The sequence below is a fragment of the Syngnathus scovelli genome, chromosome 4 (assembly GCF_024217435.2).
Source record: "Syngnathus scovelli strain Florida chromosome 4, RoL_Ssco_1.2, whole genome shotgun sequence".
In the NCBI taxonomy this organism is placed as follows: domain Eukaryota; kingdom Metazoa; phylum Chordata; class Actinopteri; order Syngnathiformes; family Syngnathidae; genus Syngnathus; species Syngnathus scovelli.
In genome coordinates, this window is record NC_090850.1 from 3806090 (window position 1) to 3830266 (window position 24177).

Here is a 24177-nt window from a genome sequence, read left to right on the forward strand (position 1 = left end):
CATTGACGGTGCTGTGGTGGAGAGGGTGAGCTGCACCAAGTTCCTGGGGGTGCACATCAGTGAGGACCTCTCCTGGTCCGCAAACACCTCGTCACTGGCAAAGAAAGCTCAGCGCCGCCTGTACTTCCTGCGGAAGCTCAGGCGTGCATGTGCTCCTCAGGCAGTCCTGTCTACATTCTACCGTGGCACCATTGAGAGCGTCCTCACCAGTTGCATCGCTGTCTGGGGTGGTAACTGCACTGAACAGAACTTGAAGGCCCTGCAGCGCATAGTGAATACGGCTGGTAAGATTATTGGTGCTTCGCTCCCCTCCCTGAAAGACATTTACACCTCCCATCTCGCCCGCAAGGCAACCTCGATTGCCAGAGATGTGAGTCACCCGGCTCACTCTTTGTTTGACCTTCTGCCCTCTGGGAAGAGGTACAGGAGCCTGCGCTCCCGCACCACCAGACTCGCCAACAGCTTCTTTCTCCAGGCTGTTAGGGCCCTGAACTCGCTACCCCCTTCTGCGTAGCGTGCGGCACTGTTGCGCTATTTTCGGGAATGTCTGCTGTACGCGCACTTGCTCGGTTTTTTTCTGCTCCTCTTATTTATTTATTTATTGTTGTGTTATTTATTCATTATTTATTCAGCACACTTTTGTTATACTTGTTTACTTGTTTGTCTGTTGTGAGCCATGTCTTGTCACCGTGGGATAGGGGGGAACGAAATTTCGGTTTCTTTGTGTGTCTTTGGCATGTGGAGAAATTGACAATAAAGCTGACTTTGACTTTGACTTTGACTTTGACTTTGACTTTGACTAGATAGATAGATGGATGGATGGATGGATGGATGGATGGATGGATAGATAGATAGATAGATAGATAGATAGATAGATAGATAGATAGATAGATAGATAGATAGATAGATAGATAGATAGATAGATAGATAGATAGATAGATAGATAGATAGATAGATAGATAGATAGATAGATAGAAAATCACTGTTTTTACACGGTTATCACCACGTGTTATCTTGACCCCAGTGAACCTGAATGTATTGTTTACAAATTCAGTAGCTCTTTTTATACGCGGTTGTTATTGCATGAACTCAACTCTTCAATATGAACCTTGTGTTAGGGTCCAAGAACCGAGGCAAACTTTTCCAGACATTTTTGTCATAAACCGAAAATGTCGAGTCGAGGCGGTTGACTTCCGGTGTTCCACTGTATATGGACTTTGCATGGGCAGGTCCATCTGTTAAGAACTGTGTGTGCGGATGGTTCTGGATATACTGCCTGACAATAGATAGCCACATTATTTTAAAATAACCGCATGTTTAATTCTGCAATGTGTTGTAGTGAGCAAACACAGATCACGTGATTGAATATTGCAATCTTTTCAATCCTCACTCAATTTCACAATATCCTGACCAAGGTTATTGTGGTTGATGAAAACTAACAGAATACATTTTTTGTTGATAAATAAAAATGAAAGTGCTATAAAAAGTAACTGAAACTACATTTTATATTTATAAAACAAACTATAGCTAAAATCATAATTATATATTCATTTTCATCTGTCAATAATTTCCCATATGAGCTTTCAGGGTTTATTTTAAATGTAAATTTTTTGGTATTACTGTTCAGATGTCCAGAAAAAGGAACACTCATTTAGGAATTGTTGGACTTCATTGTCAATATTACACAATACTCAATTATCTTTTTTTTAAATACTCCGTTCAGCAAATATTCCATTAGTAAAACTTATATAAACCTCATTAAAACTAATCAATTTGGGGGGAATTAAAAACTTACCTAACAAACCTGATCTAAAAACTAATTAAAACTAAATGAATTTAAGGAATACAAAATTCAAACTCAAATAAAGACCTATTACAATGAAAATTAAATACAATGAATACGTACTACACTTACTATTATTACCCTGATCCTCATCTTGTTATGCATTAGGATAATGAAAGAAGTACAATTGCTCTCAGTGATTCACAGTTTCATCAAATATGTATTACTTTATTTCGAAGAGAGCATCATTAGAATTATTGCATTATGAATGGTACAATACAACACTTTTTTCACATTTTATTAGGCAAAGTAATGTAGCTAAAAGGTGTAAAATCATGAATTAGAAAACACAAAAATCTGCTATTAGAATGAGACATTTTTTTTCTGAATTATACAAGGGAATTTTTCTTTGCAGTTCTCTTGCCTTTCTTTCAGCATCTACTGATTGTGGTGTTTTATTCGGAACCCAGTGTTTAAAATGAATGACAGTCACTGCTCTCAGATGGCTGTCAATGCTCGACCCCTTTTCCAAGCAAACCCTTCAAGCGTGGTAAGACCCAGAGTGACTAGAATACCGGACCTCGGGCATTAACCCACACTGGGAACATGCTGGAGACACTGACGAGCACACCTTGTTTGCACTAACGTCTGAATCTGAAACTGTATGAGTGAGCCATAAAAATAACTGATTCTTTACAGCAGACTCACTTCTTGAATAAATCCTAGTCGCTTACTTTTGATGACAGACACGTTTATTTAAGATAGAGGTCAAATGTATGATTGCTTCTTGGCAGTAGATAGGAGATGATGCAGCTTATTTAGTTTGTAAGGAGTTTGCTGGCTAAAAAAAATGGAACCGAAATTAAACCTGCCATAATACACTATGCAACAACCACACTGCTGAGGCATTATTTGACAAAAGCATTGCAACACAACATACCACTCAATAGCATAAATAGCAAGGAAGTAAGACCACATAAATATATTTGACATGGGAATTAATCTGATGAAAGAACACTGCTCTCTGTTCTGCAACCACATAGATATTAAATATCTGATCTGTTAAATTACAAATAAATCAAAAAGATTGTGTGTCTGCCCTAATGTATGTTTATGGTGTGTACAAACCTTGCATGGTAATCATTAACGCTGTGTTGTACAGCCCTTGTCATCAGCTTCACATTTGAAAAATTCTCTGCAGTAAAACGTGAATCATGAATGCAAGTCGCTGTGTTTTTGGAGAATACGCATGGTAAGTTAGTCACAATAACAGCGCATAGAGATGGAGCAACATTTGGAGACAAACTCAAGCAAATAAGTAAATGTGCAATTATTTGTCGGATGTACTGATACATGTTCTTGCTCTTGACTGTGTTACTGCACTTACATTGCAGCATTGCCTTTGTCTTATGGATGGATGTTGTTGTGGTGAAAGTAAGATGGAGAGCTAAAAGAAGCTTTGGAAGACGTTTCTACAATCAAAGTCAGGTCTATGACATGCGTGATAGAATAATATGTCAAATGCAACTCAACTCAATTTTATTTATTGAACACTAAATAAACGCAGCTGTAGCTGTAAGAAAAGCTGCACATAGGATGGGACAACACACTATAAACGTAACAACAATGAGAATGAATGAATGAATGAATGAATGAATGAATGAATGAATGAATGAATGAATGAATGAATGAATGAATGAATGAATGAATGAATGAACGAACGAACGAACGAATGAATGAATGAATGAATGAATGAACGAACGAACGAACTAATTAATTGTTAGATAGATTATCACGTTATGGAAATATGCAAATTATTCACATTGAATAAGGATAGAGTTCGATAGTGTTTCCCTCTTGTTGTGTAGTCAACATGTGTGAGTTTGTCAATGAAAGAGAGGAAGATGGTCAAAATCTCCAATGAGCAGTATGAGGTCAGTCACCACAGTGCTGGAAGTTTAAATCTTGCTATCACAGCATGCATGATGTCCATTTCAATGTTATGAACAACTGCTGCCCGTAGGTCACTTGTCAGCGAGTAACGCACACACAGATGGAATGCTTAAATCCTCTGTCCCATTTAGTCCTTGTTCTCAATTCATTTGACATCATTTGTCAAAATATAGAAATTTTTCCTGTATATTTATTGAGCCTTCTCTACGGAAATTGTTTCCCTCTAGTTTAGGTAGTTTCACCAGGAATCGCCAGAGAAAAGGTGTTGAGTCTGTAGAGAACGATCCTGATTCTGCAAAGAGCAATTCATGATTGTGTTCAGCTGAAATGGCCATTTATAAAGCAAATCGATATAATAATGAAGTAAGAATTATTTTAGGCATTTATTTGCAAAAGAGAAAGATTGTGGTCATAATCAACATCAATATTATCTTTGTCCATCTTTGGCAGATTTATTTAATACATTTGATTAACATAACTCAATGTGCAAAACATTTAACCAAACTACGGACTTGAGACAAAGAAATAGACAGAGAAAAAACGCCACCTCTCTTACTCAAAATATTTCTTTCTTCTGCTGCATCGCTTCTCTGTCATTACGAGATGGTAAAAAGATGAAAATAAAGATAAAAAGATGTGTATGTCATTCAACATCGCTTTGTGCGCATTCGTGTCATATTGCGTCCATGTGCTGTTCACATTACAGATGTCATATTTCTGTTCTGTAAAAAGATCATATTTAATATTATTGGGCATTGTGCCCTGCTGTATGAGCCCATTTTGACATCTATGTAGCTGCTGGGATAAAAACTACCGTATTTGCCGGTGTATTGGTCGACCTTTTTCGATCCAAAATCGACCGAAAAAAATCGACCTCGACTTATACACCGAGTCATAAAATGTAACTTCGTATTCATCGCTTCAAATGTGATGGTAACCAAGGCCGTTTCTCATGCATCTCATTGTGCGTTGAACTTAGAAAATTTGAACCGGGCGGCGTGCGCGAGTGCGCGGCCCGCTGGAAGTCGAATGAGGCTCAGCGATCTCCTCCGCGGTGCTTATAAACAGCCGATCCGCTCGGCGGGGGCTGTTTTCGGCCACTCGGCGCGTGCGCACGGCCTCCCGGATGTGCCGGGCGGCGTGCGCGAGTGCGCGGCCCGCTGGAAGTCGAATGAGGCTCAGCGATCTCCTCCGCGGTGCTTATAAACAGCCGATCCGCTCGGCGGGGGCTATTTTCAGCCACTTGGCGCGTGCGCACGGCCTCCCGGATGTGCCGGGCGGGTGCGCGAGCTCGCCGGCCGCTGGAAGTCGAATGAGGCTCCGCGATCTCCTCCGCAGTGCTTATAAACAGCCTATCCGCTCAGCGGGGGCTATTTTCGGCCACTTGGCGCGTGCGCACGGCCTCCCGGATGTGCCGGGCGGGTGCGCGAGCTCGCCGGCCGCTGGAAGTCGAATGAGGCTCCGCGATCTCCTCCGCGGTGCTTATAAAGTGCCGATATGCTCGGCTTGGAGCTATTTCCGGCCTCCCGTTGGTGCCGGGCGGCGTGCGCGAGCTCGCCGGCCGCTGGAAGTCGAATGAGGCTCAGCGATCTCCTCCGCGGTGCTTATAAACAGCCGATCCGCTCGGCGGGGGCTATTTTCGGCCACTTGGCGCGTGCGCACGGCCTCCCGGATGTGCCGGGCGGGTGCGCGAGCTCGCCGGCCGCTGGAAGTTGAATGAGGCTCCGCGATCTCCTCCGCGGTGCTTATAAAGTGCCGATCCGCTCGGCTTGGAGCTATTTCCGGCCTCCCGTTGGTGCCGGGCGGCGTGCGTGAGCTCGCCGGCCGCTGGAAGTCGAATGAGGCTCCGCGATCTCCTCCGCGGTGCTTATAAACAGCCGCATGCGCACGGCCTCCCGGAATTTGAACACATTTCGTCAATAAATTTTGCATATTGAATTTTGAAGTTTAATATAATGCAACAATTGAGCTCGACTTATACAAAGGATATATCATTAAAACGTAAATTTCCGTCGAATTTTAGGGGGTCGACTTATACACCGAGTCGACCTGTACACCGGCAAATACAGTAGATGTAAATCTAATATCCTCACCCTAATTTCTAGTGACAGTTTTGATTTATGCAATAGATTCCGTGATTGCAGAATTGTCGATTCCTGGAGGAACTATTTAAGTGTAAGTCAAAATTTGAAAAATGGCCATACAAACACATATTTTTTCCCAAGCCAACAATTAATGCCTCAAAACTGTGACTTTCTGAAAGCTTGCGGCAAAGAAATATGATTTTGATTTCCACCAAATACGTTTTTTTTTTTTTCACTCACTAAAGACAAAGGTGAAGGCAACAAGACCCACACACAAATTGCAATTGAAGGTGGTGTCAGTGAATGCCTGGAAATTGACAAATTAACAAATGTCTGTGGGCTCCAGATGGCTATATTTACTCTTCACTCAGTGTCCAGATATTTTGAATATATTCAATCGGTGGCTGTAGAGACAGATGGGTTGTCTTCCACTGTGTCGATTAGCTCTCCATCTCAACTGAGGAAAATGAGACTCAGACACAAACATTCCTAACAATTTGACAACCACGCATCCCTCACCAGTATTTACACAATACACACTGTCTGCTCTGTATTGTCCAGTGTCTTCACTTCTGTTTTCGGGTGCTTTCAAACTGGGATATTTTACAGTAATTGAAGTGTCGTTGATTATCCCCCCTCACAGCTTTCTGTGTTGTGTGGCACAGTTGATCTTAACCTGAGTAAACTGACTCATCAACCAATCAGTTTTGGCGCTAACCAACTTTTTGGTGACCTTAAGAACTGACTGATTCAAAACTGACTTATATAATCAATACATGCTATAGCAACACATCCTTTCACCATGTGATGTTGGATTAATTTGCCTGTCGCGTGCACTATTTGCTGGTGTGCTGCAGCGTGGTAGAATGAAAAGGACAAGTGACTGTCGACCACGAGTCAATCGCATGACACAGATTTATTAGCACGGCTTCACTTACTAATCTATACAGCAAACATGTTTATATTCTTACTCACGTTCCTGACCAATACAACATGTGGACAATATAGTTGTGATGCATAATGTGTCACATATTTTTTTTTAAACTGGAACATGCACCGAACTCTGGGGGTTATAGTTGAATGGAAGAAGGAAAATATCACAGTGAAAGCACCCATAACTTTATTGATATGCCCAAGTCAATCATATATCTGCCACAAGTCATCCTTATGCTGTGCTCAGACCAAATGCGAGATTAATGTTTCGTCTCACTTTACTCACCAAAGTTTAACCGCAGAGTATGTATGGGTTGTGGATGCTTCGTTCTCGCATGCGGAGAAGGGGAGGGGCTTTGCTTGGTACAGTGTTTCAGCGGGTCGATAATAGACAACACTGCAGAGTCCTTCCACTTCTTTCCTGGGACTGCAGCCGAGCCACTCTTTTTCCTCCTGCAGTAAACACAAGTAAATGCATATGACAGGTATGCCAACTTCCCCGCTCAACATTGTCCAAGCCTGCTCTCTTCTGGTTCTGTCCCTGCATTGCTGTGTTGTAGGATGACTACAGACAGATATACAGAACGTTGTGTGTGACGTATTACATTTCCAAAGCTGATTGGCTGCCAAGAGGTGACGTTTGACAACAGTTTAATTTTCCTAATTTGGGCAAATAAGCCAATTTGCAGATTATCAGTACACGGTCGTGCATCACATCTCTCCAAACTCGTCATCCGTACCATGACACACATATATTAGAATCCCACCACCAGAAATGCTCACCTCACGTTTGGTCTGAACGTAGCTATAAAAATATTGCAGGTAAAAAAATTGTCTTAAATATGGTCAAAAATGTGTGCAAACTTTCTTTTCAAAAGTTTCAAAAGTAAAACACGCGAAGGATGACGAGCCGCACTATTTATGACGACGTGTAAACAAGAGCATATGTTGCCTTCTTATCGCTAATAATGTCCAATTTTTAGTGACACTGTCAGAGAGATATACCGTGTTTTCCACACCATAAGGCACTTCAGGTTAAAAGGCGTAAACTCAATTGCGTGGGCTTTTCTGTATTTCAGCATTATAGGGCCCATGCATACCACGACTCAAGGTAAACCAAAAAAAATAAAATGTCATGGAAGCAAGACAGTTTGGTTGTATGATTTCAGTTGTATTTTATTCCACTATTTAACCATATACTGTAGTCTCATTATTGTTAATCGATATTCATACGTAAATCCATCAAAGTCCTCATCTTCTGTATCTGAATTAACAGTTGGGCAAATTCGCCATTAAACATGCCAAGTTCCCTCTCGTCATTGTCACGTTGCTCTTCGGCAAGGATCCCGGCTTTCCAGGAAGCTTGAATTGTGCTTCGTAACATGTCTCTTTGTCGATGCCATCTTATAGGGTCCTAATGCTGTTTGCTTTGCACAAACCGATAGTCTTTATTCATCAGTGCCGGCGGAGGGACAATATTCTACGTATTACGTACAGTCTACTGATTGGTTTACCGCCCCGATCTACATAAAATGTAGTCCTTTGATTCATTGGGTCTACATATTTCACCTACATATTACTTCCCAGTGTGGCGACAATATTTATAGATTTTGGAATTCGGGCCACATAAAAGGTGCACCTTATTATAAAAGGCACACCTTTGGTTTTTAAGAAAATTATAGTCTTAAAAGTTTGCCTTATGGTGCGGAAAATATGGTACATGTGACAATCATTGCGGTTGTAGACTACAGCTGTAAAACCATCCACCTTATAGTACCTACACCCTGTGATCTTTTGCATGTAATGTGTGAGGCCCAATACTTCTCTGGGAACAATTGGTGCTATTTTACTTTCTATGACAGTTAGACTTTTAACAATGTGGGAACGTCAGTTGTTTCCGCTTTTGAGAGAAAACATTTCAATCACGCTTCCTGCTAATCTAGCGGGGTAGGAGGACGGCAAAAATATGCGGCCATTGACAGTTACAGTCATGTCTAACTACATAATGAAGTCTTGATGAATCTGAAGATCTCTGAGGCGTATCAATACCGACAAAGTAATAAAGTTGGTTGCGTTTTGTTAAAAGAGGTTGGACATAGTAGTTTTGTTTAGCTTCAAGCAAACGTATCAGTTTGCAGCCAAACTACTTCCCACTGCATAATAACATGACCGGGACGCGTCATGTAAACAAGCTTCACGTCGCTCGATGTCATACAACTGCAATCATTCTTCAAAGTTCATATGAACATCACTACTTCTACTACTCGAACTCCAGCCCCCTGCAAATACTAGAACTATCAGTTGGAATCATTGGAGGCTCAAAACAGCACTTTTTCCTGAGCTGGGAAAGCTAAAGGCATGCAAGATAATTTTCATCGTAATCAGGGCCAATAATCGCTTGGGAAAGTGGGTGAAGAAAACCATTCAAAAACACTGCTTGATGAAACAAATCTCAATGGGAGCATTTAGCTGCAGGTCTCTTACCAGAAGTTCCTCCGACATTTGTCCGCACAGAATTGACCCTGGGAATAAGGTGGATACAGTGACCTGTACAAACTGTAGAGCTGAGTGCTGTTTGATTATATTTTAATTCCCTTATGTAACTAATGGCAGAATCATGTCTCTTGATCTATTTTTAAATATATTGTTTCAAATGAGTTTCAAATCTTCAAGCCACACCAGTGGCAGATACAGTGATTGACAAGGCTTAATCAGTAAAAATGGAAGTTAGGATGCTTAAAGTCAAAGCAGATGATGTGTGACCATACAGTCTGTCGGCTCCAACAAACCCACAATGTCTTTCCAAGATGTGCAAGAGTCTTGTTTTCTCCAGCTCCACTCTTCCTCGCATCCCTCTCCTCATGTTGACCCCATTGCTCATCTGTGTTTTGTTCTCTCTCTCTCTCTCTCTCTCTCTCTCTCTCTCTCTCTCTCTCTCTCTCTCTCTCTGTTTTTCCTTTTCTTTATCCGTCTGTGTAGGCAGCCCGTTGAGTAACTTCTTTGACGTAATTAAACAGCTTTTTTCAGACGACAAGAACACCCAAGCGTCCCACTCCCCCGGTGCTCTCGTCGAGTCTAGCTCCCCTGACAAGCATGCTCCCGGCAGCAAGCCCCGGCAGCCTCCGCCCAATGACTCGAAATGCCCTGCTGGCAAAGACAAAACAAAGATGGCCACCAGCAACAGGACACAAGAACAACCTTAAGGAGCAGTAGCTGCGTATGTCTAGATGAAAAAGGTTGTTAACAGGTCCTGAAACAAGATGGAGAGCCGCTTATGTTGCCCTTTAGATGGGTGACACAACTCAACTACTTCGTCTTTACCTATGGATTTTATACAGCTTTATGGGAATGGCTATTTCAATTAATTTGTAGCAAATGTACTGTAGCTTTGCTAGCTCAACCTTCTGTCACAATCGCTGTCCTGGGGGGTGTTCACTAGCTTTGTGTGGTCCTCCTATGTTTGATAGCTTAACTTGTCTCTGCCACCAGGGATCATCCACAATAACTATTAACCCCGGCACGTCCTTGAGAACCTGCTCGCTGCTCTCCGTCACCACAAGCGTCTGCAGAACAGACTGAGCATCCACCCTTACTTTTCTCCACTTCCAACTCTTCAAGCCTTTTGTCAGTCCATTCCGCCCATCACACAAATCTCTTCCTGAAAGAGTTGTATAAAAGCAAAAATAGCCTTAAGACAGTGATGTTTGTCAATTCGCTCACATGTTCTACTGTTTTGTTTTTTTGCTTAAGTTCTTCCCATGTAATATATCCCACATAAAAACACGCCAATGCACAAATATAAACATGCGGGATGTAATAACTTCCACACAAATGATAGGAAAGAGTAATGAAGCAAACAGATGGCGAGATGGACAAAGATATAGGCTGTGATTCTTTATCAAGTTCTCTTTCTTTGTGGATGACATTTTTTTTTAAGCTTTGGGACATTTGTTTCTAATGCGGCTCAAACATGTGGGGATCTTGCATAAATGAATGATGTTCAGTTGTACAGAATGTGTGTTATTTTGTAGGTGTTGTAACATGTAAATTTATTTCACACATTCTGCTCTCTGTAGTAAAGGCCTGGTCACACCATATATATATATATATATATATATATATATATATATATATATATATATATAAATAATGTCTTGGTAATGATATTATATATGATATATATATTATATTATATATATATATATATATATATATATATATATATATATATATATATATATATATATATATATAATATATATATCATATATAATATCATTACCAAGACATTATTTAAGGACAAAGAGTATCATTTTACTGTTCATTGTCTATTTGAAAACACTGCATCTCCACAGGTGTCAAAGCAGTTAAATAACATTTGCATTACAATTTACCATCTGATTTACAATGTCATGTCTTGCATCACTAGTATTTTTCACTTGAGTAGTTTTTTAAATCAGTCATTTCAAAACAAAATGAATAATGAACCCAATTACCATTTGGAATTTACTATGTATGATTATACACATTTTCTAGAATGAATCTGGAATTCCAATGAATTGTTTGCCTTGACCTGGTGTGACTGGGCCTCACTGACACTACATCTCATTTTCTTTTGCACTTTTAATGAGTGGCTGAAAACGTTTAAGCCCCTGTATTTAATTTAAAATATATATCATTAGGTACTGCAGGATTAAGACAAGACTGAACCGCTGTTTCTATATTTGTACTTTATTTTTGTTGTTAATTTATTCTCACCTATTTATATCAATGAGTAGAAAAAGGGTTCGGGTTCCTTTTGCCATGTTTAAATTATTTGGTTGCAGATATTTTTGGTCAGATTTCATTATTTTTGTGTTGTTGAACAAAACCTTGTAATACTATGTGTTGGCGAGGGAGGGGGGGGGAGTCATTTGCCGTAATTTAAGAATGCAGAGGTAGCTCTTTGAAAGGAACTTTCAACCTTTGTTGCTTATTGTCAGTTTGTGTGATGACTCAGATCTCATCAAGCTCTCATCCTGTAAATAAGACAAGTTTACTTATAAGCTTGTTTAAACGACCAGGAGAATTCCTACTTAGCTTTGACCTCTGAAGGTTGTTTGCATGTTCAGCATTTGGCTTTTCTTTGCATGTCGGACTTATTCTCTTGTTCCCTTTTCTCTTTCAACTTATTTATGTTTCTAATGTTCTTTTATTTTATTCATTCATACACTTCCCCCTACCTTAAAGACCTTTTTTTTAATGTTCTTATCATTATCACGCAATTCATCCTCCTTACTTGTGTCTCTCCACGTGGGACCTCGCTGGCGACCAGGCCACACTCAGTGCGTGGCTGTTGGCTAATCAGAGAGAAGTTTAAAGCAATATCTTTCATTGTTTGCTTTCCTCTTTTTCTACACTGGGAATCCAGAGCACACAGAATGGACTCGGAGCATCCAACTGAGCGAACGGGATCAATACTGGCAATGTGTTCCCTTGTGATGTAACTGTGAACAACTTCATGCTAAAGAAAATAAATCTGTTGACTTTGGAGCTGGGTGTACTTTTATTAAAATTGTTTGATTTCTGCGAACATGACAATGATTTACACTTTCGGTTGGGGTATAATTCTTGTACAGTGGCATAATATTTGCATCCATCCATCTATTTTCTGTACCGCTTGGGGTCACGGGCATGCTGGAGCCTGTCCCAGCAGTCATCGGGCAGTAGGCGGGGGACACCCTGAACCAGTTGCCCGCCAATCGCAGGGCGCACAGACGAACAACCATTCGCACTCACACTCACCTACGGGCAATTCAGTGTGCTCAATCAACCTACCATGCATGTTTTTGGGAAGTAGGAGGAAACCGAAGTGCCCGGAGAAAACCCACGCAGACACGGGGAGAACATGCAAACTCCACACAGTGAGGGCCGGAGGTGGAATTGAACCTGCACCCTGAGAACTGTGAAGCGGATGTGCTAACCAGTGCAACACCGTGCCGCCAATATTTGCATTGATTTTTAAAATAATAGTCTGTAATTTGTTTTACTTCATAAAGACAGTCCCCAATAAACCTAATGTAGAGAGGACCACTGTTGGCCTCCCTGTTGTTAAAGAATGTACCGGTGACCTTTAATAATGTGTTCTTCTATAACGTGTTCTTTTTCAACAAAATCATGGTACCGGTCTCACAATACTATAATAGAAGCTGATTAGAGGGGAAAAAATACAAGTAATTCAAAATACAACATTTTCATCTGTGTTGTGATGTGGCAGTAGTTTTGTTTCATACGTACAGTATATTTAGTAACCCCTCACCCTTAAAGTGTGCTGTAGGCCTACGTACATAGCCTATTTGTTAATTCAAAGGTGAGAGATTTGAAAAACAATCCAAGGATACTAACAGTATAGGCCAGAAATGGACAAACTACAGCCCGCGGACCATATCCGGCCCACGGGGCCGTTTAATCCGGCCCGCCAAACCTGAATAAATTGTATTATTAAACATTTTTTGGGGTCATTTTCCCTGCAATTTCTGTGTTTCCCCAGTAAATGGGGAAACGCCCACCGGCGCATTTACCCTTTACTCCCGGAAGCCGTGTCAGAAAGCTCAGTGCACACTCACAAGTGCGTTTATGTACTCAGTAGCACTCTGCGCTCTATTTCTATCAGTGCCGAATTTCGAGTGTGGGCTGTGACGTCAGCATTCTCGTAATACGTGCACTGAGCTTTCAGATACAGTTGTACATTAAAGCTACCGACAAACCCCAGACACGTGTTAATAACAGTCCGATAAGTCTGAGTCAGACGAACATGTCGACCAAGCACTGTCATCAGGTGGCACCACCGCCCAGTCCTCCTCCTCAGCTGTGGCATCGGGAGATGCCGACCTAGGGGCCGGCACGGGAACCAAATGTTTCTCTTCTGGATGACTTCGAGCAGGATGCCGGTCAGATTGCAACGCCTTGCTCGTCGGAGCAGAACCATGCTGCGGACGTTGCAACAGCAGCCAAGGAAGAGACTGAGCCACAGGCTGCGGCTGACGACGAGACCGGCCCCGCGGCTGCTGCCTACGGGTTGAAGAAGCGGAGGCCCGAGAGGCAAGGGCACGGGCTGTAGTTGAAGAGCGGGTCTGGAGCAGGGACTTGCAACAGGTAGTAGGGGGCAAGCAAACCGCTTCCAAACGGATCCCTGCTAGGCGGGTGCTCTTAGCACTCTTATGGCAAGAGGCCACCCAGTGACCTTCACCCCCGCAGTATAGGCACAGCCTATCTCTGAGACGTCTACTACGCTCTTTTGCCGGGAGAGAGGTGCGTCCTATCTCCATCGGTTCCAGCCAGCTGGGCTGGGTGGGAGGAGTAGTAAAGGCGCACTGGCTTACGTGGACAGGGTCCCTGACGGACGACAGGTCAGACGGGCCAACAGGTGCCCTCCCTGACACCCGAGGTGTCGGGCTGGTGTCACGGGGGAGTCGCCTTCCTCTTCTCGCGTCGTCTTGACTGGATCCGCCGATTTACCCGTGCAGCCAGGTCCATGGCATCGTCAAGGGTCTGAGGGCGCTCGTAGGACACCATCTCATCCTTGATATACTCCGCGAGTCCGTGGAGGAAGGTGCCAACGAGAGCCGGGGTGTTCCAGTCGCTCCGACGCGCCACCGTCTGGAACTTGATGAAGTACTGGGCAATGGATCTGCTGCCTTGGTGCAGCGTGATGAGTTCCTCGGAGGCGTCTTCCGAGGCTGAGCCCAAGTCGAACACACACAGTATCTCAGCTGCGAAGGTGTCGAACGACGAGCAGGCAGGTCCCTGCCGCTCATATTCTGCCGTTCCCCACAGCCATGCCTCGCCCGTAAGGTGAGTGTGTACAAAACCCACCTTGGCTGGTTCCGTGGCGAACGTGACAGGCTGGAGGTCAAACAAGACACGGCAGTTTGTTAAGTTTGTCAAAGGCCCGGATGTACTTGGGATCACCGTCGAACATCTCGAGGTTGCTGAGTCTGGGCTCCGGGACGTCCACGAGCTGCCTGGGCTCCGGGCCAGGATGGGGCGTGGACGTAACGGTGGGCTGATCGGTGGGGCTGAGTGGAACGGTCGTGGACAGGGCTCGTGCAGATTGGGTCGCAGCAGCCAAAGGAGCCAAGTTTTTAAGGGCTTTGAGAGCTTCTACAAGTTCTTGGTGGAGCTGATGGTGCTGCAGGAGCTGCTGTTGCTGCTGCCGGACGATCTTCGTTAATGTCGCCATCTCCTCTGCGATCTTGCTAATGTCCCAATCCGCGTGGGTCAGGCGGTCCAGGGCTGAGGGACCGTGCGCTGGTCGCATATTGGTCAGTTCGTTCTGTCACGGAACAGAGACAGGGTGACCAAGTGCAGCACGATCCTTTATTGAAAAGGGGGAAAAGGGAAGTGGAACCCAGGACTTGCGATCTGGCTGGCGTGGCTGAGCAGCAGAGCACAGCACGTAGTTCGAGGCAGGCAGGTAGTCGGGGCAGGCGGCGATCAAAGCGTGGTTGGTCAGTTTACGGAAGCAGTTGGCAACAGAGATCGTTCAGGAGACAAAAAGGCAGTGGTGTCACAGGCAGGGTAAGCAGACGAAATGACAACCACTGGCAGAATACACAGAGGTTAAGTAGGGGACCTAACGAGCTGTAGTAGGTGCTGGCAATTCCTTGATTGGGGCTTGGCTGGAAGTCAGGTGACGCAGGAATGTGACACTAATCTTGACTTTTAAAGTTCTTAAGGCCGACTTTAAGGAAGTGTTTCCCGTTTCCTCACCTCTGTCACCAGGTGTTTGTGAGTTAAAACTCTGCTCTGATTTTCACATATCCATCACTGTGTTGCTGGTTTGATTTCTTTATTACTTTATTTAGATGTATTCTTTCACTGATTCTTCAAGATGAAGCATTTGGTCAGAATATTTGCCATTTAATGTGATTTCGCCTCATAAGATAAATTTTTTTCATAAATCTGACCTGCAGGCACTGACGTGATGGAAACTCTTATTCATAATAACAGTGTCGTATTTAATGAGAACCTCTGATGGTAGTTTTTTGGTGAAATATTTTTTAATGCCGTTAATAAAGGCATTTGTTTTCAAAAAGCTTTTTTTTAATATCCATGCTTTACTGCCTACTAAAGGCCAAAACCTTTTATGCAATGACCTTTAAATGTAATTTATATTACTTCACACAAACACTACACCCATCTGCTCCTGGTTTGACCACCCGACCAAAATTTAGAACAAATTCGGCCCGAAAGTCAAAAAGTTTGCCCATCCCTGGTATAGGCCCTATGTTGGTAGACTAGTGCCCATGCGATGGATGTCAAAACAGGTGTAAGATCATTTTTGTGCCAGTGCATGTCTAGACTACCATGTTGGAGGCCGTGTTGCACATTTTTGGGTAGTCCAGTGCACAGACTTGCCTCACCTACGACTCATCCCACAAATTAGTAACAGAAAGTAGTGTGTGCATGGCGTAATCAGGCGTTTGCTATAAACGCTTTGATTTTGATGCAAATGAAGAATGCAGCAAGGATTATTTGGGACAAGACTTTGTTCCATCCCACAATGGCTAAATGCTCAACTACTCTACCTTCATGGCTTCACAATGTGAGACTCCCAGTCCCTCGGTTACCCCACAATAGAGAGATCTCATCAACATCTGTGGAGATACACACAACTCTGCAAGTCATCTAGCTAGAAAGGTACAGAGTAATTAAATAAGTATAAAAAAATCTGTTGACCTGAAAAATGCTGTAGGTCATATGACTGATGCGGATGACGTTGTCAAGGGAGTTACTGAGCATGTGTCGGAACCTGGCATGACAAAAAGTTAGTTTTCTCCATCCATTAATTCAGTTAATGAAGCTTAAATAAAATATTGACACTTAATAATGAAAATATAAAGATGCATTCTTGTCATGTTCTCGAAAAGCCAATCGCAAGGCACACAGAGACAAACAACCATTCTCACCCGCACTCACACCCAGGTGCAATTTGGAGTGCTCAATCGGCCTAGTAAGCATGTTTTTGGGATGTGGGAGGAAACCGGAGTGCTCAGAGAAAACCCACGCGGGCATGGGGAAATCATGCAAACTCCACACAGGGAGAGCCGGAGGTGGAATTGAACCCGCACCCTCCTAACTGTGAGGCGGACATGCTAACCAGTGCGCCACCAAGCCGACCCGCACCCTCCTAACTGTGAGGCGGACGTGCTAACCATTGCGCCGCCGAGCCGCCCCTATACTTCCATCCATTTTGTATACCGCTTGTCTCCACGGGGGTCGCGGGCGTGCTGGAGCCTATCCCCGCAGTAATCGGGCAGTAGGCGGGGGACACCCTGAACCGGTTGCCAGCCAATCGCAGGGCACACAGAGACGAACAACCATCCACACTCGCACTCACACCTAGGGGCAATTAGGAGTGCTCAATTGGCCTACCAAGCATTTTTTGGGGATGTGGGAGGAAACCGGAATGCCCACAGAAAACCCACGTGGGTACGGGGAGAACATGCAAACTCCACACAGGGAGAGCCGGAGGTGGAATCGAACCCACACCCTCCTAACTGTGAGGCGGACATGCTAACCAGTGCGCCACTAAGCCGCCCGCCCCTATAGGCAATATATATTATAAAATTAGAGCCATATAATACCTCACCATAAGGATGAAAATGTATCAAATGTACAAGTTGTGTAAAGTAATAGTAGAATGCTAATAAAGGCTTTCAAAAAAAAAAAACCCACGACATTGTGGAGTGGATTAAAACACACACACACACACAAACAGGTATCAGACCGCTCAGAAGCAAACATCAACACCACCCGGTGAGCAAAGAATGGGCGTCCGTCCACTATGAACGTAACATCAGACATCTAATGGTTGTTCAGGAAATGAATATCTGTGGACAAAGGCAATATTTAATCCTTAGTTAAATTCTAATAATAATCATGCAGTGTGGCGGTACCAAGTTGTGTTGACTGTGTGATCTATTGGTGGGATGGCAGGAATAGCAGAAAAGTTGTAACAATATGAAAGAACTAATGCCAACCTTTTGGTTTTGACATAGTCCTGGAGATTGAAGTCAGACAGTTAGACTGAGAAGTCAAATAAAATATATACAGTGTTTTGGGGTGTTTAATAACGGAGGATGAAATAATACGCATCTCTCTGTCCTGTGTACCTTGCTGTTTTCAAGCATGTTGAATATGAGTGGAATGCCCTCTGACACCAGTTCGGGGGTGTCGTCTTCGCTTTTTATAGAGCGGAATTCTGTAAGGAGGGAGATGATGACTTCATCTTGGAACAGTTGCTGAGCTCTGCGGAGAGACTCCAGCCAGATGTGACGCCTCCAGGCCACACCTGGGAAAATATGGCACGTGAATAGTTTATGATCCTTTAAATGTGGTTCAGTAAGTATTTTTAGGTGACCATTTTATGATTTTCTGAAACACACATTATATATTTAAATCAAAATGATAATAGGTTGCGATTGAGACTTGCCCATTACACACACAAACTGAGATTTTTCCTTGAACTGTAGATTCATTTTATTTGTTAGACGTTTTGCTTTTTGAAATAAATTTTGGTCATGCTTCCACATTTTTTTAAGTCAACTGCGAGCAGACAATGTATCTACATGCAAACAGCAAAATATGCTGACAAGGTGGACAATAGCAGGATGGACATTTTTGCTAAATGTTACGATATATTTATGACATGGTGAACCTATATGAGGTTATAGTGTACAGTTTAATATATTTAAAATTTATGTAAGGTTTTGTAGCATCTCCACTTGTAGCAAGTCCACTCTGGCAGAGTGGACATGTTAAGACAAAATCCAATTGCACTTATTAAAATGAAGAAATTTCTAAAACATAGGTGTGAATATTTATTATGCAACGACCTATTGTTTCAGCTTCAATTGATGAAAGACAAAATGCTAGTTGCAACTAACTGAAAAAAAATCAGGTGTCTTAACCTCACAATCACAGGGTGGGCAGCATTTTCAGGTAGACAAAATGTTAGTTCTAAACATGAAAGGAGAATAAACAATCCAACTGTCTTATTTCATCAAATAGCTCTTTGTGCACAGTAAACGCATGTTGTTGTTGTTTTTAAAAACAGTATTATTAATCCCTTGTTAATCACTCCTTAGTTGGCGAAATATGGGGACATGCCAAAATGATGTACACTCAATGAGAAATCATGGTATGAATCATAAGAAACACATTTCAAGGGACTTATTTTCATTACTGTTTTACATTATTACTTAACATTTCTTATTGTACTGATATTTACATTATTACTTAACATTTCCTATTGTACTGACATATGTGCAAACATTTGTCTACTCACAATGAGATCTCAAAGTTTCATTATTCTGCTGTTGATGACAGAGTGAATCTCATCAGCGTACCAAAGGCACTTGAGAGTTACGCTGACCCATTTACTTTTGGATTGAACAAACTATTTTGGAGATCATTGTCTAGAGGGTGTACTTGGACGTTTTATAAAGATTCCAGGACAAATTAGTGAAAGTTAATTTACAGGAAATAAATACCAAAAAAAGGGTTTGTTTCATGTGCTCACCCATCTCTCGTAGCTCCATGGTAATGTCCAGGTAACCGTGCTCAGCACTGTAGTATGCTGCTTGCTGAAGGGCTTTCATCTTGGCCTTGCAAAGCTTTGGAGTGGTGTTTGAGCAGTCGAAATCAGGAGACCGCATTGGAATTTGTGTGTTCTCCACTCCTTCGGCTAGGATCTCCTCCAGAAAAAGGATGTCCTCCTTCCTTTACTGCGGTTGAAGCAGCAGTGTTCTCAAAACATTTGTAGACAAATCCAGGAAGTTGATATGATGTGTCGTGGAGTGAATCATGTGTGGTGTATTGCCTATAGTTGTGTGTCAGCCATGTGATTGTAAAATTTAAATCATACGTATGTCCATGTCAATGAAAGGTTAAAAAAGATAAATGTCTCACTGGTGTCCATGTGCAGCTGCATAACTGAAGCAGTTCATGTCCTCAAACAGTGGTGACGTTAAAGAGCGCCCATGATGCACTTTGAGCATCCATGGGTGAGCAGTAAGCTCACCATCTGATAGTAACCTATAATAGCAATATCTAACAATCAGGCCCAAACTAAGCAGTTTCTACCTAAACATTAAACATTTGTTAACATAAAAATTAGATCATCACATACATGATGCTGTTTTCACCAGCCAGTACATATAATTAACAATTAATCGTGAACCCATTGATTATTATTAATAATCAATTTATTGTTTTGATGAATTGTTTTTCATTTAAAATGAAATCTTACTGTGAGATTACAGAGAACCATCTAACCCTCTTTTTGTAAAACTGAATGCACTGAAATACAATGATCTAGTCGATTTTAAAACCATCCAACTCATGTACAAAATAAAAAATAATCAATTACCAAACAGTATCCAGAGGTTCTTTGAGTGGAGGGAAAGTACCTATGATTTAAGAGGAACACTTATGTTTAAAAGAGATTTGGTGAGAACAACTTTAAAGTTGCATTGTATAACAGTTAAAGGTGTGGAATTATGGAACGCCAGCAGTGACGAACTAAAGAATTGTAGTTCATTACCTCAGTTTAAAAAAATGTATAAAGGCAAAATACTGATGGGATACCGTAGCATGCTGTGAGGTGTTTAAACTGCTTTTGTATTTATTTAAAGGAGGTGTATGTATGTATAAGTGTGTGTATGTATAATATCTATATGTATGTATGTATGTATGTGTATATGTATATATATATATATGTATATCTTTAACAAATCTGAAAATGGACAAATCTTGACGGAATCAAGCAAACGTGGTTACAAGGGGTAGAGCTAGATAAGCCTAGGCTTCCTTCTACTCCCTTTTGAACAAATAAGATTTTTTATGATAAAGTGAAAATTTATAACGCAATGTTTTTTTTTATTTTCTTTCTTCTCTATTGTACTATGGAGTTATTATTTTCAGTATTGTTACTTTCTTTCTTGTATTTCTTTAAATGTTCGAAATAAATAAACAAACAATAAAATGGTGTAAATCCTCAGAATTTCAGCTTCTCAACAGTATATATTCTCCAATTTCTGTAGTCCTTCTTGAAACAAACTAATGTAAACATGACTGTGTCACTGTGTAATAGTGAAGAGAACACGAATATCTCGTTTTATGTTATGGAGTCCTACATTAAATACAGTACCTGCAGCAGCAGCAAGCTGCAACGGTGTCTCAGTGGCGCTCTCCCTCCCATCCAATAGGACTACACCCTCAACTCTCAGCTCCAGCCTCCAGCAATAGCTACCAGATTGACGAGAGAACACAGTTAGCATCTTCTTAACATTCATTACATACTAATGTTGATCGAGTCTACATCATTTTTTGCTGTCTGTCTGTCAATGATGTCAGGCTCGCAATAATGTGGTGGATATGATATTTTCTTTCATCTTACAGTAGATTTTGACAAGCCTCCAGGTTTGAGGGTTCACTGGTAAGTCAATCCAAGACAGTGGAAATGGTGTGGCCAGCCACACTATCCGTCCTGAGGACACCTAATCACAATTTCACTCAGCACGCTGAGTCATATAACACAAAACTACTCCTGTAGTAGCAAGAACAGTGTGCACATGTCTAAAACTTCATTTGTTTTTAGGGTTAGTATATTCTGCCCCATATATTGTATTTATATTTGGTTGTGTTGAAAACTTGCGTGGCAGTAAAGTTTCTGTTGTTCAACTTCCAATGACTCTCTTCTCATGAATCAGATAAAAAGGGTATATTAAGATCACTTAACAACTAGAGCAGGTACGGGCAAACTACGGCCCGCGGGCCACATCCGGCCCACGGGACCGTTTAATCCGGCCTGCCAACCCTAAATAAATTGTATTATTAAACTTTTTTTTTTTTTTTTCGGTCATTTTGCCTGCAATGACTGCGTTTCCCCAGTAGATGGGGAACCACTCGCCTGCGCATTTACTACCGGAAGCCGTGTCAGAAAGCTCGGTGCATACTCACAAGTGCGTGTACGTACTCAGTAGTACAGAAATAGCGCACTCGCGCTCTATTTGTATCAGTGCCGAATTTAGAGCGTGGGCTGTGACGAGAGCATTCTTGTAATTTGCGCGCCGAGCTTTCGGATACAGTTTTACGCTAAAGCCACCCACAAACCTTCCCCTGGAATCCTTCCATTAAAATGAGTCGCCCAAGGAAAAGCAAGGTGGACACTGAGTGCCGAGTATTTAAAAAGAGTGGCCAATTTGGCTCGACGTACGCGACGTGACGTTCAGCCACATGAACATCAACATCAACCCGTCACAGATCTAGGTAAACGGACCAACACCTCGGATCTCTCCTAAGAATTGCCACAACAAATTTTACTCCAGACTATGACACACTAGCAAAAAAAGGGAGACCAACAACACTGTTCCCACTGAAAATGAAGGGGAGGCTTTCAAGTTTCAAAATGCATTTTGAATATGAGCTGTACAAATAGCAGGGATTGAAACTAGCGACCATTCTCATTTTCAAACAATGCAGGATGCTCAAGGACATTGATGCACCACCTGTTTGTGACTAATCTTAACCTGTAAAGTTCTTAAGGCTTACTTTAAGGAAGTGTTTCCCGTTTCCTCACCTCTGTTACCAGGTGTTTGTGAGTTAAAACTCTGCTCTGATTTTCAGATACCCCTCACCGTGTTGCCGTTTTGATTACTTTATTTGGATGTATGCTTTCATCGATTCTTCAAGATGATATATTTGGTCAGAATGTTTGCCGTTTGATGTGATCTCATAAGATAAACATACATCTTTCATTAATCTGACCTGCAGGCACTGAAGTGATGGAGACTGTTATTCATAATAACAGTGTCGTATTTTATGAGAATCACTGATAGCAGTTTTTTAGGGATGTTTTTTTTTTTTAATGCTGTTAATAAATGCATTTGTTTTCAAAAAACCTTTTTGACAATAAAGGAGACTTTGACTTTGACTTTGAATATCCATGCTTTACTACCTACTAAAGGCCCAAATCTTTTATGCAATGACCTTTACAGGTCGTTTATATTACTTCACACAAACACTACATCCATCCGCTCCTGGTTCGGCCCCCCGGTCAAAATTTAGAACCCAATTCGGCCTGCAAGTCAAAAAGTTTGCCCGCCCCTGAACTAGAGTCAAATTCCTTGTTTGGCATGCACAAACTTGGCCAATAAAGCTGATTCTGATTATTATGAAATTAATATTATCTTTGTGTTTGAGTGACACTACATCATTGTTGTTATTATCCAAGGTTATCTGATTTCATGCAATCTTCCCACCATTGACCCTTTCCAGTTTGCGGACCGTGCCAAACGGTCCTCTGAGGATGCCATCTGCTCTGCCCTCCACTCGGCCTTCACCCACCTGGAGAGAAAGGACTCATATGTGAGGTTGCTGTTTGTGGACTTCAGCTCTGCCTTCAACACCATTGTGCCGCAGCGACTCATCTGCAAACTCGACGAGCTGGGCCTCAGTACCTCCCTCTGCAACTGGCTACTGGACTTCCTCTGTCAGAGGCCTCAGGTGGTGCGTGTTGGCGACAAAATCTCCGCCAGCATCACGCTGAGCACGGGGGCCCCCCAGGGCTGCGTGCTCAGTCCATTGCTCTTCACCCTGCTGACGCATGACTGCACTGCGACCTACAGCGACAACCGCATAGTGAAGTTTGCTGACGACACGACTCTGGTGGGTCTCATCACGAAGGGCGACGAGACTCGGTACAGGTCGGAAGTTGACCTTCTGACCACGTGGTGCAGGGAACACAACCTCCTGCTGAACGTAAACAAGACCAATGAAATCGTTGTTGACTTCCGGAAGGGTAACGCAAAACACCTGCCGCTGATCATCGACGGTGCTGTGGTGGAGAGGGTGAGCTGCACCAAGTTCCTGGGGGTGCACATCAGTGAGGACTTCTCCTGGTCCGCAAACACCGCGTCACTGGCAAAGAAAGCTCAGCGCCGCCTGTACTTCCTGCGGAAGCTCAGGCGTGCATCTGCTCCTCAGGCAGTCCTGTCTACATTCTACCGTGGCACCATTGAGAGCGTCCTCACCAGTTGCATCGCTGTCTGGGGTGGTAACTGCACTGAACAGAACTTGAAGGCCCTGCAGCGCATAGTGAATACGGCTGGTAAGATTATTGGTGCTTCGCTCCCCTCCCTAAAGGACATTTACACCTCCCATCTCGCCCGCAAGGCAACCTCGATCGCGAGTCACCCGGCTCACTCTTTGTTTGACCTTCTGCCCTCTGGGAAAAGGTACAGGAGCCTGCGCTCCCGCACCACCAGACTCGCCAACAGCTTCTTTCTCCAGGCTGTTAGGACCCTGAACTCGCTACCCCCTTCTGTGTAGCGTGCGGCACTGTTGCGCTATTTTTCTAGAATGTCTGCTGTACGCTCA

The 24177-nt window shown here is 42.6% G+C and overlaps 2 protein-coding genes across 7 annotated transcripts in view; one reads left to right on the plus strand and one right to left on the minus strand.

Annotated features, from left to right (window-relative positions):
• The window catches only part of LOC125967454 (serine/threonine-protein kinase BRSK2), a 184453-nt gene extending 173574 nt beyond the window's left edge, over nt 1-10879 (plus strand). The window contains exon 19 of one of the 4 annotated variants that reach the window (XM_049718584.1): nt 9733-10879. In XM_049718584.1, the coding sequence (XP_049574541.1) occupies nt 9733-9956 (224 nt within the window). In that variant the 3' untranslated portion in view covers nt 9957-10879. Of the gene's footprint in view, nt 1-2218; nt 3543-9732 lie in introns of those variants that run through there. The other 3 variants (XM_049718587.2, XM_049718589.2, XM_049718586.2) reach the window with 3 other exon arrangements.
• Nucleotides 1-24177, minus strand: part of LOC137840260 (ankyrin repeat and BTB/POZ domain-containing protein 2-like) — a 52291-nt gene that overhangs the window by 11292 nt on the left and 16822 nt on the right. Inside the window, exons 2-8 of one of the 3 annotated variants that reach the window (XM_068650530.1) lie at nt 20948-21045; nt 19319-19523; nt 17910-18088; nt 16474-16546; nt 16323-16391; nt 7040-7206; nt 3540-4028 (exon numbers count right to left, since the gene is read on the minus strand). In XM_068650530.1, the coding sequence (XP_068506631.1) occupies nt 16526-16546; nt 17910-18088; nt 19319-19454 (336 nt within the window). In that variant the 5' untranslated portion in view covers nt 19455-19523; nt 20948-21045 and the 3' untranslated portion in view covers nt 3540-4028; nt 7040-7206; nt 16323-16391; nt 16474-16525. Of the gene's footprint in view, nt 1-3539; nt 4029-6923; nt 7207-16322; nt 16392-16473; nt 16547-17909; nt 18089-19318; nt 19524-20947; nt 21046-24177 lie in introns of those variants that run through there. The other 2 variants (XR_011086785.1, XM_068650529.1) reach the window with 2 other exon arrangements.